Below are 21,623 nucleotides of genomic sequence, written 5' to 3' on the forward strand. Positions count from 1 at the left end.
TACAAAGGCATGTTCTGACCTCCAGTAAGATTTATTTTCACTGACATACATTTGTACATACATACATACATTTGTGTAAATGTACTAACTCATGCTAACCGATGAGGTCTGGAAGAAAAGTAAAAGTGAGTCTGGCATCCCTGGGAGAATAACTTTAAAGACAACAACTAGGCTAAACTCAGCAGGACAATGATGACCCTATAATCTACTGACCCCTGAGGTGACCTCACTATTCTGTCACACTGGTGACATTCTGCAGAGTGTATGGAGCTGAGGGACAGAACTGCTTAGTGTTGGGCTTTTTCCTGTTGTAACTGTCCAGCTATTTATGTTTCACTTCACATTTAGTTTGTCCAAGTAACATATGATAAAACATAGAGCCGGCTAACTAACAGTTTGTAAAACTTGCTAAAATGAATGTACAAATTGGTGCACACTGACCACGATTAAATCCAACAGCGTTCCCCCAGTTCAAACTGTCGCAAATTAAGGTGCAAAATAAAGTGGCAGGACATGTGGTCTACATCCCCATGCCATAGGTTACAGTTTTTCTTTAGTGAATGATCTCAGCCTATTTCAAAACTATTCAGCAGTGTAGTGCTGTACATCTGTGGTCACTCCAATTTCGTAAGGTTTTTATCTCATTATCTCATATTTTAACATCCACTAGCCTATGGCCTGAAAGTCATTAGAAATGATTTTATTAATTGCAAATGTTGCCATCTTTAAGAAGCTTAAAGATTAAGTTTAAACAACTCTTAAACACTAAAATATATAAAAAATCTAAAGGACAGCAACACTGTTTTAGTCTGGACATGATTTCCTTTAGCTCAGTCCCTCAAGTCAAGCCCCTGGCCTTTTGTTAAGACAGTGATTGCATTTCATGACCATGAGATGAACCTAGAGGATGATCCAGATTTTGGAGGATGCCTGCATGTGTTCTAAAAGCAGCTCAGTTCAGACAAAGACAAAGAGTGAATCTGTGTCTCAGCAGGTCCCCTTCACCGGCTCTGTACTGTGGAGAGGCACAGGGAGACTGCAGAGGGGGCTTAGACCAGACATGACCTTACATGTGCTGCCTACATCTCGGTGGCATCTCCAGCAGTGACCAGAGTTAATTTACATCTCCAGCAGTGAATGTCTCATTATGGGCTGTTGCTGTAGCATCCCCCATCTAGCTTGTTTCAGGCACCACACTGGACACCAAGCCATTACATTTAATGTCTCTAATCACAACCTATTACTCTATTACATGTCCAGGCAGTGTTCTTTAGTCTCTATTGATCTAATGAGGCTCAAGACCAACTTTTACTGCCATGTCCACTTCGTGTGATACACTGATATGTTGCTGTCTCGTGTCTATGGCAATATTACAATATTTAATCCTGCAATTTCATTTGTTTATTATGAGGCCGGCTTCTGTTAGACTAAATACTGATGCTTAACTGCTGGATGAAAGTGTCAAGAATATGTTGGCCATGTTTATTCAGAAAAAAATGGTATGGCTGACGGGCAGTGCCATCCAATCAGCTGTGTAAGTGATAATTAGCGTGTGGACAGGTGAGATTATCAGAACGCGTTCACGTCCAAACCACTTCTTTGAAACTTGGAGCACGAATTCGTCTTTTAGCTGCTCTCCATTCCTCTTCTACCAACACGGTGCGGATATCCTGTTACAGTTCGGTAAGAAATGATAGGCCTAGAGAACAGACATGCGTTCTTGACCATTTTGTCCTCCTGACAACATATCTTCAAGCTATTAGTTCATTAAATAACTACATTGTGATGACCATCGTGATTAAGTATCAGGCTGTTGTTATATTAAAACCCCATGGAATTGACCACATAAGGCTACTCTGGTAAAGCTGCAGCATGGGTATCTAAAGTTGTAAAGTGATATCGTCTACTGCTTTCGTTTAGCTAATTAACCGCCTTTCACCAGAAGAAGTGGCCTAAATAAAGCAGCCTATGAGTTCAACTTTCTCAGTGGTAAAGAGTGAAGTGGTCGCTTGGAGCTTGTTATATATTGAATACATCTTGCGTGTCAAGACCTCAGAAGCTCGAAAGATTCCAAACAATATGTGAGCTAGTGGAAGACTATACAGTGTCTAAGCCTATCTCTGGCATTGTGTTGTTTCACATTCAAAAGACCCCCCTGGAAAGAAATGTCGTCAGTCTAGTGCAGAATATTCCTCTATTCCAACTTGTTTTCAGTGTCTTGCTGCGCGCCAAGTACTGGAACATTAACACTACATTATCTGACAAAAGACAAGTGCTATTCCGAAACCGTTTCCTCTCAAGTGAACAAGGCACATCACTGCATATTCTAAGACCCGACATCGAAACGTGTAAACATGTATCTCTGAGTTTACTGTGCATTTTATCATTTATTTGTATTGGCAGTTCAATGACTAAGTCTTTGAGTTTTGCCCCACAGTTGTTTTCAATTCTCTTTGTTATTAAACGAGATAACTTTTTTAAATTATATATATTTTTTGCGTAGTCTATATTGTCATTGCTTTCTCGAAACTTCTATTTGAGAGTAGGACTAGCATTTATTACTTTAAATCAGTCTTCATTTTAAGGGTTATTTGCAGGATGTTTAGTGCATATTTTGATCAGCTACTTAATTGCGTATTTGTATTGATTAGGCCACTAATATCTGACTCATCTGCCGTGGGTGAATCTGACCGAAAGTGTTAATCTCTGAATGTATGTGAGAAGGGAATTTGTATATTAGCGCCCTCATGCATGTATATTGCTGGCCATGTGTTGTTGACGGAATCTACAATCTATTCGTTCCCCATAACTTTGGGTGTGGTTAGATGGTTTTGGCCCAGATAGTAAATGTCTGCTGTGCCACATGAGAAGTTTTATGCTGAGAACTGTTTTTATTGTCAGCCAGAGAACGAGGTCATCATTTTGGCTATATGTGCTTACAGTAAATAAAGTCAAGTCATTTACCTTACGGACTGAGCCGAGGCGGTGGGTGGGTTGGTGGTGGTGGTGGGGGGTCTTTGCTGTCTTAAAATTGGATATAGACCTATTCTCTTTAATTTGCTATAATTAAAGTGAACGTTACCATTCGTATGAGCAACTGAAAAGTTTGCCCCAGTAGTTGAAACTGAACTTTGTAGTAGATGAGGATGTTGCTGATGTCTTAAACAGGGGCTATTCGCAGGTTTACTGTTTCTCACACACGCAAGGCTGCCCAGCCCCCCGGGGCGATCAGTCATTCTGCGCGCAGATAGCGCCCCATTCTCCCCTCGATTACGCAGCAGGATTTACATGAAACTGTTAATTGTTTGCTCTTCAAATAGAGTCGACCTGGAGCCAGCAGTCTGCCGGGGGTTAAGGACCGACCCCCGTCTCCCTCCCCCTAAGCCTGACCAGTCGTGTAGCCCGATCTACGCCCGAGTTCATCAGCATGACAAAGCACTGGGGGGGTCAGGGCTTGCTGGCACCACTCGCAATTCCCTACCTGCCATCATCTGGATTGGGAGGCCATCACGACCATCAACTTGACTTCGCCTCTGTTGAAAGGAGTGGTCACAACCATGTCTCTCGGAGTCATCCACGGAGCAACGTAGCGCGGGGCTCTTCATTCCTAGACTGGCGAAGAAACCTCAACTATTCAACGGTGCTGAAGCTAGGAGCTCTTGCAGAAAAACCTGCGCCAGCTCCGTTCACCAGGGCCGCTGCGCCCATGGATACAGGTATATTAAATGACCCTGCATCAGGATACTACGCAGAGGCCACGCAGGTCAAAATGGAACCACCGACCAAGCAACAACCCCAGGTTGGTCTGACCAACTCGTGGGAACATGATGGAAATTCTAATGGAGGCAAGAAGAAGAATTATCAACGGTACCCAAAGCCACCGTATTCATATCTCGCCATGATCGCAATGGTTATTCAGAATTCTCCAGAGAAAAGGTTGACGCTGTCAGAGGTAAGAGTTCCAAATTCTTGTGAAGCTTATCGGTTGTGTGTTGTGTGTTGGGGCAAGGGTCAGCAGTATCGGGTCACTCAAAATTCACTGTAGCTATTTGGATAAATTGATCAATTTGAAATTGAATTGCAATTAGAAGTAATTCTAATCTGATTTAGTGACCTTTATTGAAGCCTAGAAGTCTCGCGCACATAGGTTTGTATAAAACAACCTCTGGAGGAAATAGGCATTTTATTATTGTGTCTTTGTGGGTAGCTGTGATGTTTGGGGGACGAGCGTTGTGTAGGACGCACCTATGCAAACACAACGGTCCCTCTCATCTGACACACGCTTAGCAGAGACAGATTGTCTCTATCGTGTGTTGTTTTGTTAAGATAGCATACAGTGAAACCAGACACTGATATGCATCAGCCGGAGCAAGGTATTGATAGGACGAAAGCTATAGAAACAGATAGCGCAGGCCTAATGCGTTAACCTACAGAGCCCAGAAACGTCTTTGCTGCCCGCTGACCTAACATTCCTTAGCATAACTTAAGTAAGGTAATTATATTCGAAGTGAAGTGAATACTACATTTATTCATTGATGGGTGATTGTGACAAGTAGACCAATTTCACAAAAAATGACTCAATGTGGCACATTTTATGTTCTTAAGGGTTCTGGATTGAATGAGAAATCTCTCCTGTCATGTTGGATGCAATGTTTCAATCGTAACCCTAGTATTTGACAAATGAATGAATAATGTAAAACTGCATTGATTTTATTTTCCATTTGCTCTCTCAGATCCTGAAGGAGATCAGCACACTATTTCCATTCTTCAAAGGGAATTACAAAGGCTGGAGGGACTCTGTCCGACACAACCTCTCCTCATATGACTGCTTTGTTAAGGTTTGTTTGTTCAGAAGTATGTGTGCCCTGACTGAGGCATCATGGCATCACCTTCTTGGCATCATGGCCACCAACTGAAATAATAATTTCACACCGCTGGATACAGGAGCTCTCCCTTACAACGCCCCCTTATGCTCTCTCTCTGCTCTGTTTATGCCGTCTTTCTAGGTACTGAAGGATCCTGGAAAGCCCCAAGGGAAGGGGAACTTCTGGACAGTGGAGGTGAGCCGAGTGCCCCTCGAGCTCCTGAAGCGTCAAAACACAGCAGTGTCGCGCCAGGATGAGACCATCTTTGCCCAGGACCTCGCCCCTTACATCCTCCATGGGCACCCCCACAACAAAAAATCCGATGCCGAGCAGCCCACCCCTCCCCTGCCCCCAGCTCCCAGCAGGCACAGTTCCCCTCCCACGGAGGACCCGTACCGTCCCAAATTGGACTCGTCCTTCGCCATCGACTCCCTCCTGCACAGGTTCCGTCCCCCCAGCACAGGAGGGGGGGGGCTCCGCGGCAGAGAGGTCTTGGGGGTTGAGCCGCCCCACCCTTCCTCCGCACACCCCGCCTCCCCGCCATGTCTGCGCTACTCCTCCTCCAATCGCAGTGCCTCAGCCAGCTCCGCTAGCCCCGCCTCTTCCTCTTCAGACGATGACTGGAGGGGCGCCCCCCGCGTAAGGAAGAGGGCCAATGAGAGCGAGGCAGGCTCCGATGGGTACTATGACTCCTGCCCGCCCAACAAGTCTCTCAGACGAGGCAACGTGCATCCCTGGGAGCTGCCCACCTCCTATGCCAAGTACACGCCTCCTAACGCTGTGGCCCCACCCAGCATGCGCTTTAACGGCGGGCCCTTTGTGCCTTTGGGAGGACTGCCCTTCTATGGGTATGGGGGGCCACCGGTCCCATCAGGTCATTTTGTCAGCCACAGTTACTGGCCCATCATGCCCGGTGGGCATGTGTCGCTCCAAGCTCCACCTCTGATTATGGATTTGGATAGCATGCTGCAGTCAGTGCCACCCAACAAAAGCGTGTTTGATGTTCTTGGCCCAGGCAATCAGACGCAACATCCTCCAGCGAACCAATACGCCCTACAAAATGGTCCCCCTCTTACACGATATCCTCAGTATTAAGACTTGAAAGTCCCCATTCCACCCCTCCAAGAAAAAACACTTGCTCCCCTATCTCCCAACAGTCTATCAGTAGTCTGTTAAGACACATTCTCAGGTTTCAGGCTTCAGGGAATGTATTTAAAATTCCAAACTCCCAGTGACGACTACCTCAGTATCCATGTGCCAATGCGATCAATATTAACCTATTATTGACCAAAGACTTTGCACTGCTAGTGTTTGCACTATTTTATCCTTTTTGTTTCATATCAGTGTTTTTATGAAATGTTTTGTAAATGTTACCAACGTTAAATATTGTTGAACCTTTCCAGATATTGTTCACCGTCGTATTTTTTAACTATGCTTGTAGGTGGCTACTGTGTATGGCCCACAATATGTATTTTAATCGATTCATTTGAAACAGGGTTTGAAATGAAATCGAATTACAAGAGTGTTTCCCAGGGTTTACCCTGTTTTGCTGTAACAGACATGGTCGCTGACCCTTAAACTGTGTGTGTGTTTGTGTGAGAGAGAGAGAGAATGTGTTTACATTTCAGCACAAACTAAACTTTTTTTTAAAAAACAAAGATGCTAGTGTCTGTTGTATTTCACACAGTGCCTTAATGTACATATCAGTGTTGTGAATGTATGTGTTGCCTAAAGTCACAAATTACAATGCATATTAGGAATTCTTCAGGGTATGTTGCATGAATTGCTAATTGCTAAACAGTTTCAAAGGTAATACATATACAATCCAATGTGCCATAACCAAGTGTTGTCTTATGAAATGCGTCAGAAATAAATGTACGGTTGTTCACTATGGACTGATAAATCCCCTGATTTTGAATTGCGCCAATCCCACCCCCACCCCTACCCCCAGCTGTGAACATCCCATCCTGCTGTATCAGCCAATCTGGGAGGATGGGCTTAAGTGTCAGGGATGGGAGGGAGAAAAGTGCCTATATTTACAATGAACTGGAAATGTTTCTTTTTCCCCCACTGGAATGTATTGAACCATGGCATTTGAATATAAAATACCTCCTATTTTATCTGGATAGGATGATACTGTGAAACAGAGTTTTTTTTTAATATAAATATGTATATATTTGTTTCTTCATGTGCACAAAAATAGATCATTTCTTATTATAATGCCTTTGTTTTGTTGTTAATCTCTGTCTTCATTGGGTCATTTCCCAGATGTGAGCTTTACATGTGTGTGGTTGGTTGCAATCTGAGGCCAGTCCCTCTGATCACCGATCCATTTAAAACAGATCTTTATCTCCTCATTCTTGCTAGACCACTGTAACCTCCTGCTGCCATCTCTGACACAACCCACAACTCTAAAACCAGCCATCCATGCACAAGGCCCTCTGCCTCTCCCACATCACCCCAGAACATCACTCCCTCCTGGGGTGACTAGGGCAATAACTCAGCACCCCCTGCATGGTTTCCTTATCTTGTGTCTAGCACAATCACCGTTTTATCCAGCACACACACACACACACACACACTCTATACACAGCGCTGTAAAAGCAGGGGAGAGTTCAGTCTAGGCGGGAGAATGTTGGGATTCATCTGACTCGCGTAAGAGTGAGTTTTATAAAACAATACCATGCCCTGCAGATGTACATGTTGTACAGAATCGTAAAGGGAATAGTTAAGTTAAGGGAGTCTTAAGTTTTCCCTCGCATGAAAATAGTGTGACTACACCGGAGGAACAGGACAAAGTTATTCACATTGGTGAGTTCATATTCCTCTAGATGAACTTTTTTTGTTCATCATGAGGTATTTATAAAGCTTGCACTCGGGGACATTTATTAACACCCGCAGATCTGATGCTGATCAGCACTGGCAATCACTAGTGTGACTAAGAGTAGGGGACTTGGTTAGATAGAAAAGGACTTGAGATGTAGAATGTAGTGTTGTCTGTTGAATTTAGAAAAAAATATGTGATGTGATTTTAATTATTTGTAAAGATGAGTTTGGGTTTTATGTGATTTACTGTTGAGCAGAATGACACTGGTGTACAGAAATAGAATATTAGGGCATTTAATCCTAAATGAGATTGATCATTCTTTGAATCACTCAGGAGTCTTATGCTTTTAATTTATCAGTTGTGTTTATTTAAAATATATATATCTTTGTCTGTTGCCAAATGAAATAAAAACAGTACAGGTCATCTGAAAGGAGTGAAATACTGGTTTGATTCCCATCCACTCCAAAATGCCGACATGCAGAGACATCAGTGAATATATGCATGTATGGAATGAGAGCACATCACAGTAAAGACAGTGTTCCTGCATAGCTCCATCTTATCAGTGGTGAGAGACTACCACCCAGCCTGTCCTTTATTGTTTGTTACACTGTGCTTGGCCTGCTGAGGTGACTGGTTTAACACTGATATTTTAAAATGGCCTCCCACTGTTGGATAGGTTTCTGATGCCTGTAACAACAAACTGCATGTATAATCTGATTCTCTGTATCCTCACAGTGGAGTATGTCTGCAACAACATCCAAGACAATATATGAGCTTCTGCTACAAAGGCTAAGTGTCACAAATGTTTGCAGTTCATTTCAAAAGGTTTAAAAAAGACTTTCCCAAAAAGAAATGTAGATTTTTGAGACTTTTGCCATTGACGACTACTGTGTGCACTGTAACTCTACAAATAAACCACAACGGCACATTCATTCATCTTCTAATGCCACTCTTTTGTAGAAAACTATAAAATTCTCTATTTCCCTTTCACATTTCCATCACATCCCTTTTTCTTTTCTCGCCATCTCCTCTTTCCATGTCATTTTTTTTTTCACCTTCTCACACACTCTCCTGCGCGCGGCGGTACTCAAATACGCTCCCTCGCTCGATGAAGGTCTCGTTGAGCCGTCTGCGCTTGGAAGGCTGAGGTTCGTCTCCATCTTCCTCCTTCCCATAGCCCCCTCCTCCTGGGGTGTGCAGACTGAACATGTCCTAGGGGTGGAAACAAACTGGGCATTACATTCAGAACAACCAGAGGAAAAAAAAGGATTAGATAAAATAACTGAGATACTTCTGAAACATCCACTGGCAGACAACGAAAAGCTCTTCAATGTGTACCAAAGTCTATAACTAACGAGTTGATATACTTTATTGAAAATGAACCATGACCCGAGTCAGATGTACTAAATTAGCATGAGAGAGAGAATAGCCCCGGAAATTACAGACATTATACACAAAAGACAGGTTTAGTTTACATTTCAAGACTTCTTGTTTTGCATTTCAGTTAAAGAATCCTGTTTAACACATGAACAAGATCAAGCCTGTTCTCACCCCAGGGTCCAGGCTGACTGAGGTCTTGGCCCCCACGTTAAGAACTCTCCCATCAGCCCTGTGAAGTAGGTTCAGACCTGCTGCTCCGCTCTCCCCTCCTGAAAGAGCACGAGAAACAAACAGATAAACAGAGATACACGGATAAAGGGAAGAGAATGTGGTTTCAGTGAGATAAAAATCAGAATTAAATGCCTAATGGCAAACAAAACTGGTAGGCTGTCTCCAGGATGACTACCATTAAGTCCATAGGGCTGTGTAGATCGCCTCTCTGTCAGAACAGACAGTACCACCTTCTCCCGGAACAGAAGTTTCCGGATCACCCCGTCACCTCCTCGATATTGCCCTGCACCCCCCGAGCCAGGCCGCAAGGAGAACTGCTCCAAGACCACAGGATATCTGAGGGTCAGGGGAAAGAGTGGAGAGTGAACAACACAGGCAGGCTAGCAAGAGAGATAAATGAGAACAGAGTCCAAAAATCACACTGGGTCAACTGAGGTCAATCAAGTAGTGTGGTTTGTAGTTGTAATTTAATTTCCAGTACACTAAGTCAATACATAATGAATGGCACCAAATAAATATCTATATCCAGTCAGCTTTTACTAAATAAATACATATCATATATCTATATCCAGTCAGTTTTTACTAAATAAATATATATTATATATCTATATCCCGTCAGTTTTTACTAAATAAATATATACATTATATATCTTTATCCAGTCAGTTTTTACTAAATAAACGCACCGCTTCTCCAGAATTTCTGGGTCGGTGATGCGCGTGTTGGTCATGTGACTGTGGACCCCGCTACGCCCATGCCAGCCTGGGCCGGCACCAGCACCCCCAGCCACGGTCTCGTAGTAACCACTCCTCTCACTCCCAAAGGACACATTGTTCATGCAGCCCTGCCAAGCAGAGAGAGAGGGGTGAGAAACATCTGAAATCAACACAGTCCATTTCCCTTCTCCACACACATGCACCTATACATAGGCTGAGGCTGACTCACCTGGGAGGCTGCGCACACTTCGAATGCACGGAAGATGACATCTACAACCCTTTGTGATGTCAGCACGTTGCCCCCCACCACTGCTGCACTGTGGGATGGCTGGAGGATGGAGCCAGGCGGAATGATAACTTTTATTGGCGCAAGGCAGCCCTAAAACAGATAGATAATGAGGGTCATATCTTATCTCAGATAACACAACTATGCCATCAGCTGAGAAGCATATCATTTGTAGTATGTGTCAGAGAGAGAGAGAGAGACGCGAAGACCTGGTTTACAGTGAGTACGTTTGTGTGTGTGTTTGTGTGTTTGTGTCTGTGTGTTTGTGTGTGTGTGTGTCTAAAAGTGGTTTAGAGAGAATATATGTACATAATATGTAGCTGAGACAAGTGAGACTGAGAGTGTGTGTGTGTGTGTATGTGTGTGAGTGTGAGTGTGAGTGTGTGTGTGTGTGTGTGTGTGTGTGTGTGTGTGTGTGTGCGTGTGTGTGCGTGTGTGTGAGTGTGTGTGAGTGTGTGAGTGTGCACAACCGTGAGTGAAATACCTGGCTGATGGACATGTGTGTGTGTGTGAGAGAGCGCTACCTGGTTGAGTGGGATGTCTTGGCCCACCATACAGCGCAGGCAGTAGATTAGTGCGGACAAGGTGATGGCACGAGGAGCATTACAGTTCCCCCACACTTCTGGTCCCGTGCCTGTGAAGTCGAACACTGCACTGCCCTGCACAGAGTAACAGAATGTATTATTTGTCATGCCAGTAAAGGTTGCTGAATTGACTGAGAGAGAAACAGAGAAGGACAGAGAGAGAGAGGTAGAGAGAGAGAGGGAGAGAGAGAGAAACAGAGAGAGAGAGAGAGAGAGAAAGAATAGACAAAAGTGTGATTTACAACAAAGAGTGAAGAATTTTTTTTCCTTGCTGGTGCGACCTTTATATTGTGGTGATCATTATTTATTGTGTTTCAGAAGAATAACACATTTGTATCTGAGTCCACAGGAGCTGCAGTCACACGGAGAGGGAAGACACTATGGTTGACTTCTTCACCTCCTGCTCATTGATCTTCACTCGCAGTCTGATCGGTGTTCCGTCATCCATGAAGTCCTCAGATTCCACTTCTAGGGAGCCGGTCTGTTGCTGTTGCCGCCGACGTGCAAATTCTTTCAGCATGTCTCTTACGGCCAACTCTGCATTGCTCTGGAATGAATGCATCAACACACTGTGTATCAAACTACTTCTCATCCATTGGTTTTTAGTCAACCATAGGCTATTTGTCACGCAGAGACACAAACACACACAGACTGACAGACACACACTCACATACACAGACAGACAGGCACAGACAGAAAGGCACACACACATATACACAGACAGACAGGCACAAACACACACACAAACACACACACGTACACACACACTCCTTCAACAAACACTTTAACTCACCTGAATGTAGCCCATGTAGGCCTGAACTACAGGCAGCCCATAATGATCAATCAACTCGCCCACCAGGAGACTCCCTCTCTGATTGGCTGCCACCTGTGCCCGCAGGTCAGACAGGTTGTCATGGAGATTGCGAGTTCCAGAGCATCCCGGGTATTGTGCCGGTGCCATGAGGGCCTCTGTGACAGCTGTAGAAGGGTGGGGAGAGGGCGGGTTCAGCTGATGAATGGATAACTTTCATGCAGTTGGAAGAACCAACTTGGCTCGTTCCGCCAGTTATTCAGCAGCTAGAACAGAGAAACCTCTGCCCTTACCCCTCAGTAGGGGTACAAGGCACAAACTTGAGTCCTAGAGCTAGGAGACATCCATATTCTATCCATATTCAAATACACAGAATAACACTTCTATTTATATAGCACATCCAACTACAACAGCTATTCAATTCATATCTTCTCTCCTCAAATAATATCCCCTCTAACTAGTACTTAACTCGCACAGTACTTACATTCCTGCACTTTTTTTATTTTGTAAAGTAGCATTTATTGTTACACTAGGTCTCTATTTGCTCGTGGCTTGATTGTTCTCTCCTTTGTACGTCGCTTTGGATAAATGTAAATGTAATGTAATCTCGGACTTATCTGCCCTTTATATAGGTTTGCATGGCCTCTCCCTCCCACTCTCCCACTCACAGTCTGCCCCCCCCAACCCCCCCTCACCTTGCTCCTGGAAAACTCCCCCCGTGACCAGCTTGAAGGAGATGAAGACGGCTCCCTCCTCCTGCAGAGATTTGGAATGTGGGGGCATGGAGCCTGGAGTGATTCCCCCAATGTCGGCATGGTGCCCCCTGCTGGCCACGAAAAACACCGGTCCACTCACACCACGCCAGAACACCTGAGGAAGAGAGAGACTGAGTTAGTGTGTGAGTTTGAGTGTGTGTGTATGACTGTGAGTGTGTGTGTGAGTGTGTGTGTGTGTGTGTATGAGTGTGAGTGTGTGAGTTTGAGTGTGTGTGTGTGTGTGTGTGTGTGTGTGTGTGTATGAGTGTGAGAGAGTTAGAGAAAGAAACGTGTGAGAAGAGTGTAGAAACAACAGGGGCACAGGAAGCAGTGACAGGAAACAGAGGGAAGTAAAGATATAGCATAACCAAAAGAGACAGGACAAGTGAGATATATAGCATAACCACAAGAGACAGGACAAGAGAGCTGGCTATACTGATGGCTACGGCTCAGATTCAGCAGACTGGTTGGAATGTACGGCCACTTACTGGTGTGATTACAGTGAGGTCTGGCAGGTGGCTTCCTCCAGCACACGGGTGATTACTTAAAATCACATCTCCCTCCTTCAGACTGCTCCCCAGTGCTTTAATCTGTGATAGAGGGTGGACAGAAGGAAGGAGGGAGAGAGGGGGAGGGGAGAACGAGAGAGAGAAGCACGTTAAAGATGTATGAAGATGAGATTAAGTGAACACTGTTTAACAGGTTCTATGTGTCAGAGTAAGCCTATTCAGTCTGCCCACCAGACTGTGTTTAGCACAAGGTTTACACAAGGTTTCTGAGAGCCGCATAGCCTGCAGGTTTTTCTTTGGACCTCCTTTATAGCAGGACATTCCAAACCTAATCATCCATCTCTCGACGGATCAGAGCGGTGTGGCTAGCGATACTTGTAGTAGCACTGCTGAGCTCAATAAGCAGCCATTAAGGAGGCTGCATTAGTTTGCCTTTGAAACTGCCAGTATAGCTGTAGGTGCACTTTATAGTGAGCAGGTGTACTGACCAGTATTACCTGTTAGAGTGCTGATGACTGCGGTCATGTGACCAAATGTAAAGGTGGAGCTGGCTAAAAACAGCACAGTGGGTAAGTGAATACTATAACAGCTCCCTTATATCACACAGGAAGACAGAGGGAGACTCGATTCCCACCTGGTACTGCACAGTCTCCTGCATGGCCCCCAGGTGCACAGGGATGTGCGGGGCGTTGGACACCAACCCTCCGTCAGGCCCGAACACGGCGCAGGAGAAGTCCAGACGCTCCTTTATGTTGGTGGAAATGGAGGTTCTCTGGAGCACACGGCCCATTTGCTCTGTGTGTGTGTGTGTGTGTGTGTGTGTGTGTGTGTGTGTGTGTGTGTGTGTGTGTGTGTGTGTGCATCAAGCCAGAGATTGATGGAGAAAAGATAAATGGTTTAGAATACTGTATATCTGTACGTTTTCAACCTACAGTCTAGTGTTTTCTACCCAAATTTCATGCCAGTGTATATATCTCTGCCACCACCTGCCATTACCCTGTAATACCTTTCAGCTATCCACTTTCACTCTAACTATCCATCTTTTTCTACTTTAAATTTCTATTCCAGCACATTCTTTCCCTACTGACCCAGACTTCTCTCCCTCTCGTCCCACCTGCGATGCTCATGAAGCGATGTGAGAAGATGGACAGCTGGATGGCGTTGAGTTCGGTGCCGAGCGCACACAGAGAGTCGGTCTCCACGCTGATGCACACGTCACCCTTCTCAGTCAGCTGGGCCGTGCAGCCAGGCTCCACCAAAATGGTGCTGCGAGAAATCAACAGAGGCGGTTACATCTTTTTTACACAGGATAATAATCCATTAACAGTAGATATGGATACTGGAAGGTCATCAGATGAACTGGCTAATGAAAACAGGACAACTAGAAAAAGGATATGGTCATCCAGACATGACTGAAGCTAGAAGCTTAAAGCTTCTACACACACACCAGCATACCTGTTCTTGTCAATGATCATGGCAGGACCCGGGATGCTATGGTCACATGATAGCTCCTCCCACAGGTACACACTGGTATCTAAGTAGCCATCCTCAAAGTAACATTTGGTAACCTTAGTAACAGAGGAAGATGAGGAACATGTCTTATTCAAGAGGCAATTTCCTGTCCATGAGTCCTCTTTCTGATGACTTACTGATGAAGTTTCTTACAGTAGATGTTTGTGTGTGACTCTGGTAACCGTGAGATGAATATTTAAAGCACGTAAGCAGTGCACTTATAAATGGGTAAGGGTCCAGCAGAATTGAATTTTTTTAATTGTTTGTACTCATAGTCATCAGACTGGCCTTGTGTGGAGTACCACACACAGTATTTCTCATGCACTAAAGCTTCTATTACACTAAAGGGGAAGTTGCTTCACTGTACCGTTGCGGCTTTGGCAGGCCCACAGTCTGATTTGGTTTGAGTCACTGATTTAATGCCCGACATCCCCGATCCTCTTATCCGGATGTCATCAACCATGATGGGTCGATCAGGAATGGTAAAACCAAACTCTTTCAGATATCTTTAGAAAAGACAGAGAAAGAGTAAAGAAAGAAGAAGAAAAGAAAGATACACCAGCTGGCATACAACAAGGGCATCGCATGTTTACCTTGGCCAAAATGCACACGCACCTCACCTTTTAGTAAATGCAGAGCGGAAGTCTCCAGCACGGCAGGACTGAGGGTTGCCTGGGTAACCAGTGGCCGTTACCATGAGAGCACAATCAGTTCCCTCATAACGCAGGTGAAGGAACACCTCAGTCTGGATCTGAGAACTAATGGAGGGAGAGAAAGATATAAAATGTCAGTTAGCGGGAGAGAAAGGGAGGGAGGGAGGGAGGGGGAGGGAAGAAGGGAGATTTCGGTGTATGATTTGTGCGCTCTGTGCTTCTATGAGGAGTAGATTTGTGTTTGGAGTGTCCGAGGTGACCCCCGACCTGTTGAAGCCTCGGGCCCGTAGTGTGTCCTGGCATCGCTGGGAGAGCAGGTCCACCCGGCGGTCCAGCTCAGTGAAGGAGCGCGACTCGTACTGCAGAGAGCACGGCTCCTGCACCTCCTCCACCACGTCAGCCAGGGCCAACCCGTACGCCGACAAAACACCGCTGTACCTGAGAGAGGGGGAGAGAGGGACGGAGGAAGAGAGAAGGAGAGACAGAGACAGAAAACGGGTGGTACAGGTCATAAGGAGAGATGTCTCCATGCTAACATGAAATATCTTGTCTCCATTTTACTGTTAACAATATTTCAAAAACACAAGGTATGTGCCATTCGAATAAGGAAACATTGAAAATGAAGACAGAGAAACAGGCAGACAGACAAGCAGGCTTAGTGGGAGAAAATAAAATAGGTTATGCAAGACAGGCAGTGGAAGGTGGCAGAATATTCTAGGCCACCTGTTTCCTGCCATCAGAAATATAAATCATGGAGCAGAAGCTCATCACGAATACAGCTGTTACACGCAACACACATGCCTGTAGCCATCAGTACATGTCAGGAGGTGTGTGCCAGCCATGGGTATTAATATGACCTCTTGACACAGTGTGTTCACAGACTCTCACATCTCTCTCTCACACACACGCACAGCCAAACTTATAGCACATTCTGTTCACAGACTCTCACATCTCTTCTCACACACGCACGCACACACACAGGCAAACTTATAGCACAGTCTGTTCACAGACTCTCACAATCTCTGTCTCACACACACACGCAGACAAACTTATAGCACAGTCTGTTCACAGACTCTCACAATCTCTCTCTCACACACACACAGACAGACAAACTTATAGTATTGGCTGTTCACAGTAAGACGAGTGAGTGAACAAATATATCCTGACTCTTCATAGAAAACAAAGGCGCACACACACTGACACACACACACACACACAAGGTTACATGTTCACAACCCTAAACACATTTTGGGAGTTTGTAAGATGGGCTGTGAGACAAACTTGTGAATGAAGACAGTCTTCATGCCCAGGGCACGTGCAATGGCACAGGCATGTTGGCCACCAGCTCCGCCAAAGCAAGCCAACACGTGCTTAGATGTGTCATGGCCCTTCGCCTGGGAACAAAGCAGTGTTCTTTAGAGATGGAAGTCCACATCCCACAACCTGGTGTTCCCACCACTGATAACAGATGCCATAATATGCACTCACCAATTTAAAGAATAAATAAAGTGTTTTGTTTAGTTTAGTTACTAGGTTACTGTCTATGACATAAGCAACATAACGGTAAAGGCCAGGTACTTAGCAGACGCTTTTAACCAACGCGACATACAATCAACTTGCAGCAATCGGGCATCGAACCCAGTTCAACCACTTGTAAAGCGGTGACACTAACCACCACGTCAAAATACACCAGTGCCTCATGGTACCTGAGTCAGTGCTCTGATTGGCCGACACATGGCCTCATTGGCCACACGGATGAAACCCATGGCAACCGCCTCGACGCTCATTTCTGTTTTGCTCCCCCGGGCTGCACCGCTGCTCCTGGCCTGGCCGGGCCCGTTGGCACCGCCCTGTGACTGAGCCGACAGGAAGAGGTTGATCTCCTTGGTGAGCTGGCGGAAGTGGCGCATGGTCTCTTCGCTGGAGAGCGGCTCGTTCTCGCCCGGGCCGAAGATGCGTGGGAAGAAGGCGGGCAAGAGCCTGCCGAGCGCCAGGTTGGCATCGGTGACAGTAAGAGGGCCGCCTATGGAAGAATGCAGACGGGTGTTGAATCAACGCTGCATATTTGTTGGAAAACAATTTCGTTTTTTTTTGTGCCCTTTAAACCACAATCTGAGCTGATGTGTATTACTAAACTGAGGAGAATATATTTCTTACAGTTGATAAACAGCTTTTCTTCAAGCTCTCTGTGGTATAAACCTACCAGCACATAACTGCCCTACACTTCTAAACTCACTCTTATGGAAACAGGTTTTTTTCCTTCTTCACAGAACTTGGAGTGATTCCAAATTATCTCAGTGTCCTGCTCTGGAGGCGTTTTTAATGGCTCACCCAAGACCATCCATCAAGAAAAAGTGAGGGAAAGTAAGTGAGATTACGACTGAGCAAAAAAGGGGAGGTAACAAAAATGCTGGTGGGGTCATATTTCCAACTCTATGCAGCAGCAGTTGTAGAACAGACAGAATGTACGATAGAAAGACTCAGAAGCAACAGAAGCAGAGAACGAGGACTCAGCTCAAGTCTACTCTGACCACAGCTGCTACCACATATAACATACTGCAACTCCAGCTAAGGTTGTTTCACAATATCGGGGAGAAGGAAGAAAGAAGAAACAAATGATTGAAAGAATGAGAGATGATAAAAGAAGGAACGATAAAATAAAACAAAACAAAAGAATGAATGAAAGCAAAAAAGCTCAAAAAACAGTTCAAATCAATAAATAAAGGAAAAATGACATTTCCAAAGTAGAATACACAGACACCAGGAGTATTCTGACGGTGGTTGTCTCACCCTTTCTGTAGCAGGCAGGTCCAGGATGGGCTCCAGCTGACTCGGGTCCCACCACAAACATGCCTGACCTAACAGGGAGAAATGTATCAGGACATGATGTACACTCTACTTGTAATTGTATTCTCTGTGGCAACCAGAAATGGAAAATGATGACTGTTGTTGTTAATGTATAGACAATGTTAATGTACACACAATAGTGACCAAAAGTGACAATTCAGACTTTACGACTAACAATTACCGATCCTCAAACAGCATCTAAAGTCAGTCTTGGTTTGGTGACACTTTTTGGACAACAGACCAAAACGCCATAAAAAAGCCACACTACAGTCAGAGCTTACTGTACTCTGAGGTCGAAAGGATCAATATAATAAGCAGTTCAGTGTGTTTGAAACAATCAGCTGAGCCAACCGAGCCAAAATGTCTTGTCCGGCACAGAAATGTAACATGTTAAGCAACATCGAACATAAAAGATTTATGTGCAATTCTGGAAAAAATGTTCTTTACGTTCTTCATTGCTGGTATCACTGTTTGATAGAGAAATGTGAAACTCTGACCTTAATCAAGTATGTATGTGTGTTAATCATATGCCTTTATGAGCTGAAACATGAAGTTTCTGTCTCTGTTCGTAAGTGTTGATGTTTCTAACTCTGTGTGTGTGCTTAAAAGTGTACCTTCTGTGTGTGTGCGTAAGCCAGGGCTGATAAGAACAACTAATAGTCCTTCTTTTCTGCCTTGCTGAAGCATTATGTTGCAAAAAGCATAGCAAAAAGACCTTGGATGTGGGAGACCCACCACGTGGTTATCTCTAGTGCTTTGGCGTCAGAGAACGCTAACTTCATTCTATATAAACCTTGTGCGATGTGTTTAACTTGTTTAACTTGTGCTTCTCTCTCATCTGCTGCAGTCTGGGAGTGAGCCCAGGCTCTATCGCTCTCATCCTTTCTAAGTCGGGGAGAGAGCCCGTGTCTCTCTCTTGTCTGCCAGGACATGAGTGAGCCTGACAAGCTTGTTGTTGTTGAATAAAATTATACTTAAACACAACTCTGGAGTCCGAGGTAACTTGAGTGAATTTTCACCTTACGTTGTTAACATGGCTATTAGCAATTACAGCTGTGGTTGTATATAAGCTCTGGTTGTTTATAAAGACACAAAGCTTGTAAAAAAAAGTGTTGCATAAACGTATCGAAACAAGGTTGACTTTAACTGGGAACAGTGACACAATGTTTGCATTTGTTACGCCCAGAGTGCCTAAGGGCCAAGGGGCCTACTGGGAGGAGCTGCTGCACGGAGGGTGGGAGAGGATTCTAACCTAAAGAAGAGTCGAGAGCCCCCGCCTGCAGCCACGGTGTTGATGTCCAACTGAGGGGCCTGCAGTGTGACGCCTGCGGTGGTCGCCTCAAACACGTGCTCGTACTGGCCAGCGTAGCGGCTTACGTCCGTGGAGGTGCCTTTGGGAAAAGAGAACAAAAGGAAGATGAAAGGAGAAGTGAAGGTGAGTGAAGAGAAGCACCGAACTGGATTTCCTGTCTCGTGTTGACCTGGGTTGGTCTTTGAAGGCACGCTCTGTTGTGTACTCTAAAGTCACTCTTTCACGCACACATTGTGCATTGTTGTGTACTGTGGTATGAGGTATGCTGTGACTGAGCTAACTGACTGAATGTAAACAAAGCCATCAGCCCAGTGTATGCTCTTTCATGAACACAGTCGTTCAGTAATCCATCAGTCAATCTTCAGTCCTCACTCTGCTTTGTCACGGCTGATTCCCACTTTCCACCTTCCCCTCTTCCACAACTCCAGATTTTGTTAGCCTCACCTCCTCACCACAGTTAACACATTTATCCTCACCTCCACAGCGAGACTGTGGAACGACCCCCATCCCATCCCCATTTCCTTCCCCTCTATTGTCCTCTCATCTGTTTCTGGAAAATAGGAGGTAGCTACTATTCTCCTCAACAAGCATACACAATCATCCTCTTAGCACAACAACACCGTATGCGTCTATCTCTTCTTGCCTGCTTAGCGTTGTCTTATATTCCTTACCCCCCATGTCAAAGCCGATGACGGGCTTGTTCTCCGTGGAGCTGTAGGAGGTGACGGCGTAGCCCACCACACCTCCCGCCGGCCCAGACAGCACCGCTCGCGAGCCGCAGAACTGCCCCATGGGAGTCAGCCCACCGTCTGACTGCATGAACAGCACATCCACATCCTGAGCGAAAGAAAGAGAGGGAGAGGGGGGGAAACGGACATGGTGGGGAGAAGAAGAAGAAATGGTGTGATGGAGGAGGTTGAAAGGAAGAAATGAGAGAGAAACAGAAATACAGAGATGGAGAAAGATGAGCAACATTATGTTAAAACACTTTGCAAGGCCTGTGAAACTTCACTGACTAACCAATGCACTCTGCTGGATTTACAAACTATTTGAAAAGAATTTCAGGTGGGGCTTGACATATGACATCCAATTTGACCCCTTATCCTGATGAACACTTCACACGAGTCAAAGTCAAACACTGTACACAAGTCAAAACATACAAAAAGGCTAAATACTCATGTCCACAAAGACACTCACCTTCAGGCCTCCCCTGAACCCAGAGGTGAAGCCACGCAGATACTGCCGTATTTTGGGTGTGAGGTAGGCATCTGCACAGACTGTGTACCCTCTGGGTACAGCTCGTATCATGGGCATCACCTCACTGGACAGCGACACCTGTGTGAACCCCAGTTTCCGTGCCAACGACCCCACAGCCTTCTCATGAGCAGACCACCTAAGACACATTAAAACAGCCATGGTTGGTTTGGGCTGCATTGGTTGAATTTTGGGACACAACAAATCGATTTTAGTATCTCAGCAATCATGCCAAAAACTAAATTATACACACCATAAAGAATGAAGGTCACAATAGAACAAGAATTCACAATGTCTCTGTCACTGAGTAACTCTTTTCTATTGACCTTCAAACTGAGTGGTCCTAACATTGTATTCACAAATTATATTTGCATATCTATTCCGTTCTATAGTCACTTATTAGGGGTTTCACCACTCCAACAGGTCTGTTTGTACGATCCTGAAAGCCAGATTTATTTGCTGTTCACTGGAGTGCCTTGATAACATCAGGAGTGGCAGAGAGCCACAACCTTCTGAATAGAAAGATACGAGAGGAAAACTACTCTGCTGAGTCCAACAACAAGCACACTGAGATCAAAGAAGGCCAAAACCCAAAGCTGCAAAAATAAGTGTGTGCAAAGGGCTGAGCATAAGAAAGTGAGGGAAAGAAGGAAAGAAAGAAAAAAAGTATGAGAGAGAAAGGAAAGAAACTGAGACCAGGCTTTCTCCCCTGCTGTTCATATGAGCCAAGAAATCCTTTGACCTCTGTCCACACTTACTACCCTATACAGGAGGGAAAATGACTTGAAATCTGACACCCATGGCCACTGATGCAAAGCACACTGAATTCCCCTCAAGCAGTGAGATTGTTTGGCTGCACCTATGTTAGACTGCTGTATGGAAAGAGCTCCTTAAGCAGCAGCTAACATATATGAATGTGCAATCCTAATGTACACCAAAAGAAAAGAAAAAAAACATCACGACTGGTCATTTGCCTCTCCTCATTTCCCACACGTTGGAACAGGACAGTAATGATCAGTGTGTGTATGTGCGCCATTATGTAAACACAGCTGAGGCAAACCCATGCTGAGTTGACCATCATCT

At 45.0% G+C, this 21,623-nt stretch overlaps 2 protein-coding genes across 2 annotated transcripts; one reads left to right on the forward strand and one right to left on the reverse strand.

Moving 5' to 3' along the window:
- Nucleotides 1–1,109: 1,109 nt before the first annotated feature.
- Nucleotides 1,110–6,457, forward strand: foxh1 (forkhead box H1). The gene is made up of 4 exons (XM_012815230.3): nucleotides 1,110–1,683; nucleotides 3,321–3,952; nucleotides 4,734–4,838; nucleotides 5,007–6,457. Exons 2-4 carry the CDS (start codon nucleotides 3,428–3,430, stop codon nucleotides 5,958–5,960), a joined length of 1,584 nt encoding a protein of 527 aa, XP_012670684.1. The 5' UTR covers nucleotides 1,110–1,683; nucleotides 3,321–3,427; the 3' UTR covers nucleotides 5,961–6,457.
- A 1,579-nt stretch (nucleotides 6,458–8,036) lies between these two features.
- oplah (5-oxoprolinase, ATP-hydrolysing) lies at nucleotides 8,037–20,717 on the reverse strand. The gene is made up of 22 exons (XM_031584257.1): nucleotides 20,484–20,717; nucleotides 19,958–20,123; nucleotides 19,227–19,365; nucleotides 17,918–17,985; nucleotides 16,834–17,150; nucleotides 16,409–16,521; nucleotides 15,395–15,565; nucleotides 15,095–15,232; nucleotides 14,842–14,980; nucleotides 14,418–14,530; nucleotides 14,077–14,228; nucleotides 13,597–13,757; nucleotides 12,942–13,043; nucleotides 12,394–12,568; nucleotides 11,681–11,865; nucleotides 11,285–11,434; nucleotides 10,828–10,962; nucleotides 10,247–10,396; nucleotides 9,988–10,145; nucleotides 9,479–9,639; nucleotides 9,244–9,341; nucleotides 8,037–8,904 (listed from the first exon to the last, which is right to left on the reverse strand). The coding sequence occupies exons 1-22, from the start codon at nucleotides 20,700–20,702 to the stop codon at nucleotides 8,752–8,754; spliced, it is 3,363 nt and encodes a 1,120-aa protein (XP_031440117.1). The 5' UTR covers nucleotides 20,703–20,717; the 3' UTR covers nucleotides 8,037–8,751.
- Between the last annotated feature and the right edge of the window lie 906 nt (nucleotides 20,718–21,623).

The sequence above is a fragment of the Clupea harengus genome, chromosome 17 (genome assembly GCF_900700415.2).
Source record: "Clupea harengus chromosome 17, Ch_v2.0.2, whole genome shotgun sequence".
Classification (NCBI taxonomy): domain Eukaryota; kingdom Metazoa; phylum Chordata; class Actinopteri; order Clupeiformes; family Clupeidae; genus Clupea; species Clupea harengus.

What these genes read in the sequence shown, in the direction of transcription:
- oplah (XM_031584257.1), bottom strand. Translation starts at nt 20,702, where the DNA reads ATGGCTGTTTTAATGTGTCTTAGGTGGTCTGCTCATGAGAAGGCTGTG. An exon ending in GGTTCAGGGGAGGCCTGAAG is followed by an intron (nt 20,124 to 20,483) that starts GTGAGTGTCTTT and finishes TCTTTCGCTCAG; the next exon opens with GATGTGGATGTGCTGTTCAT. An exon ending in CGGGCCCGAGGCTTCAACAG is followed by an intron (nt 15,233 to 15,394) that starts GTCGGGGGTCAC and finishes TCCCTCCATTAG; the next exon opens with TTCTCAGATCCAGACTGAGG.
- foxh1 (XM_012815230.3), top strand. Translation starts at nt 3,428, where the DNA reads ATGACAAAGCACTGGGGGGGTCAGGGCTTGCTGGCACCACTCGCAATT. An exon ending in AAAGGTTGACGCTGTCAGAG is followed by an intron (nt 3,953 to 4,733) that starts GTAAGAGTTCCA and finishes TTGCTCTCTCAG; the next exon opens with ATCCTGAAGGAGATCAGCAC. An exon ending in CATATGACTGCTTTGTTAAG is followed by an intron (nt 4,839 to 5,006) that starts GTTTGTTTGTTC and finishes CCGTCTTTCTAG; the next exon opens with GTACTGAAGGATCCTGGAAA.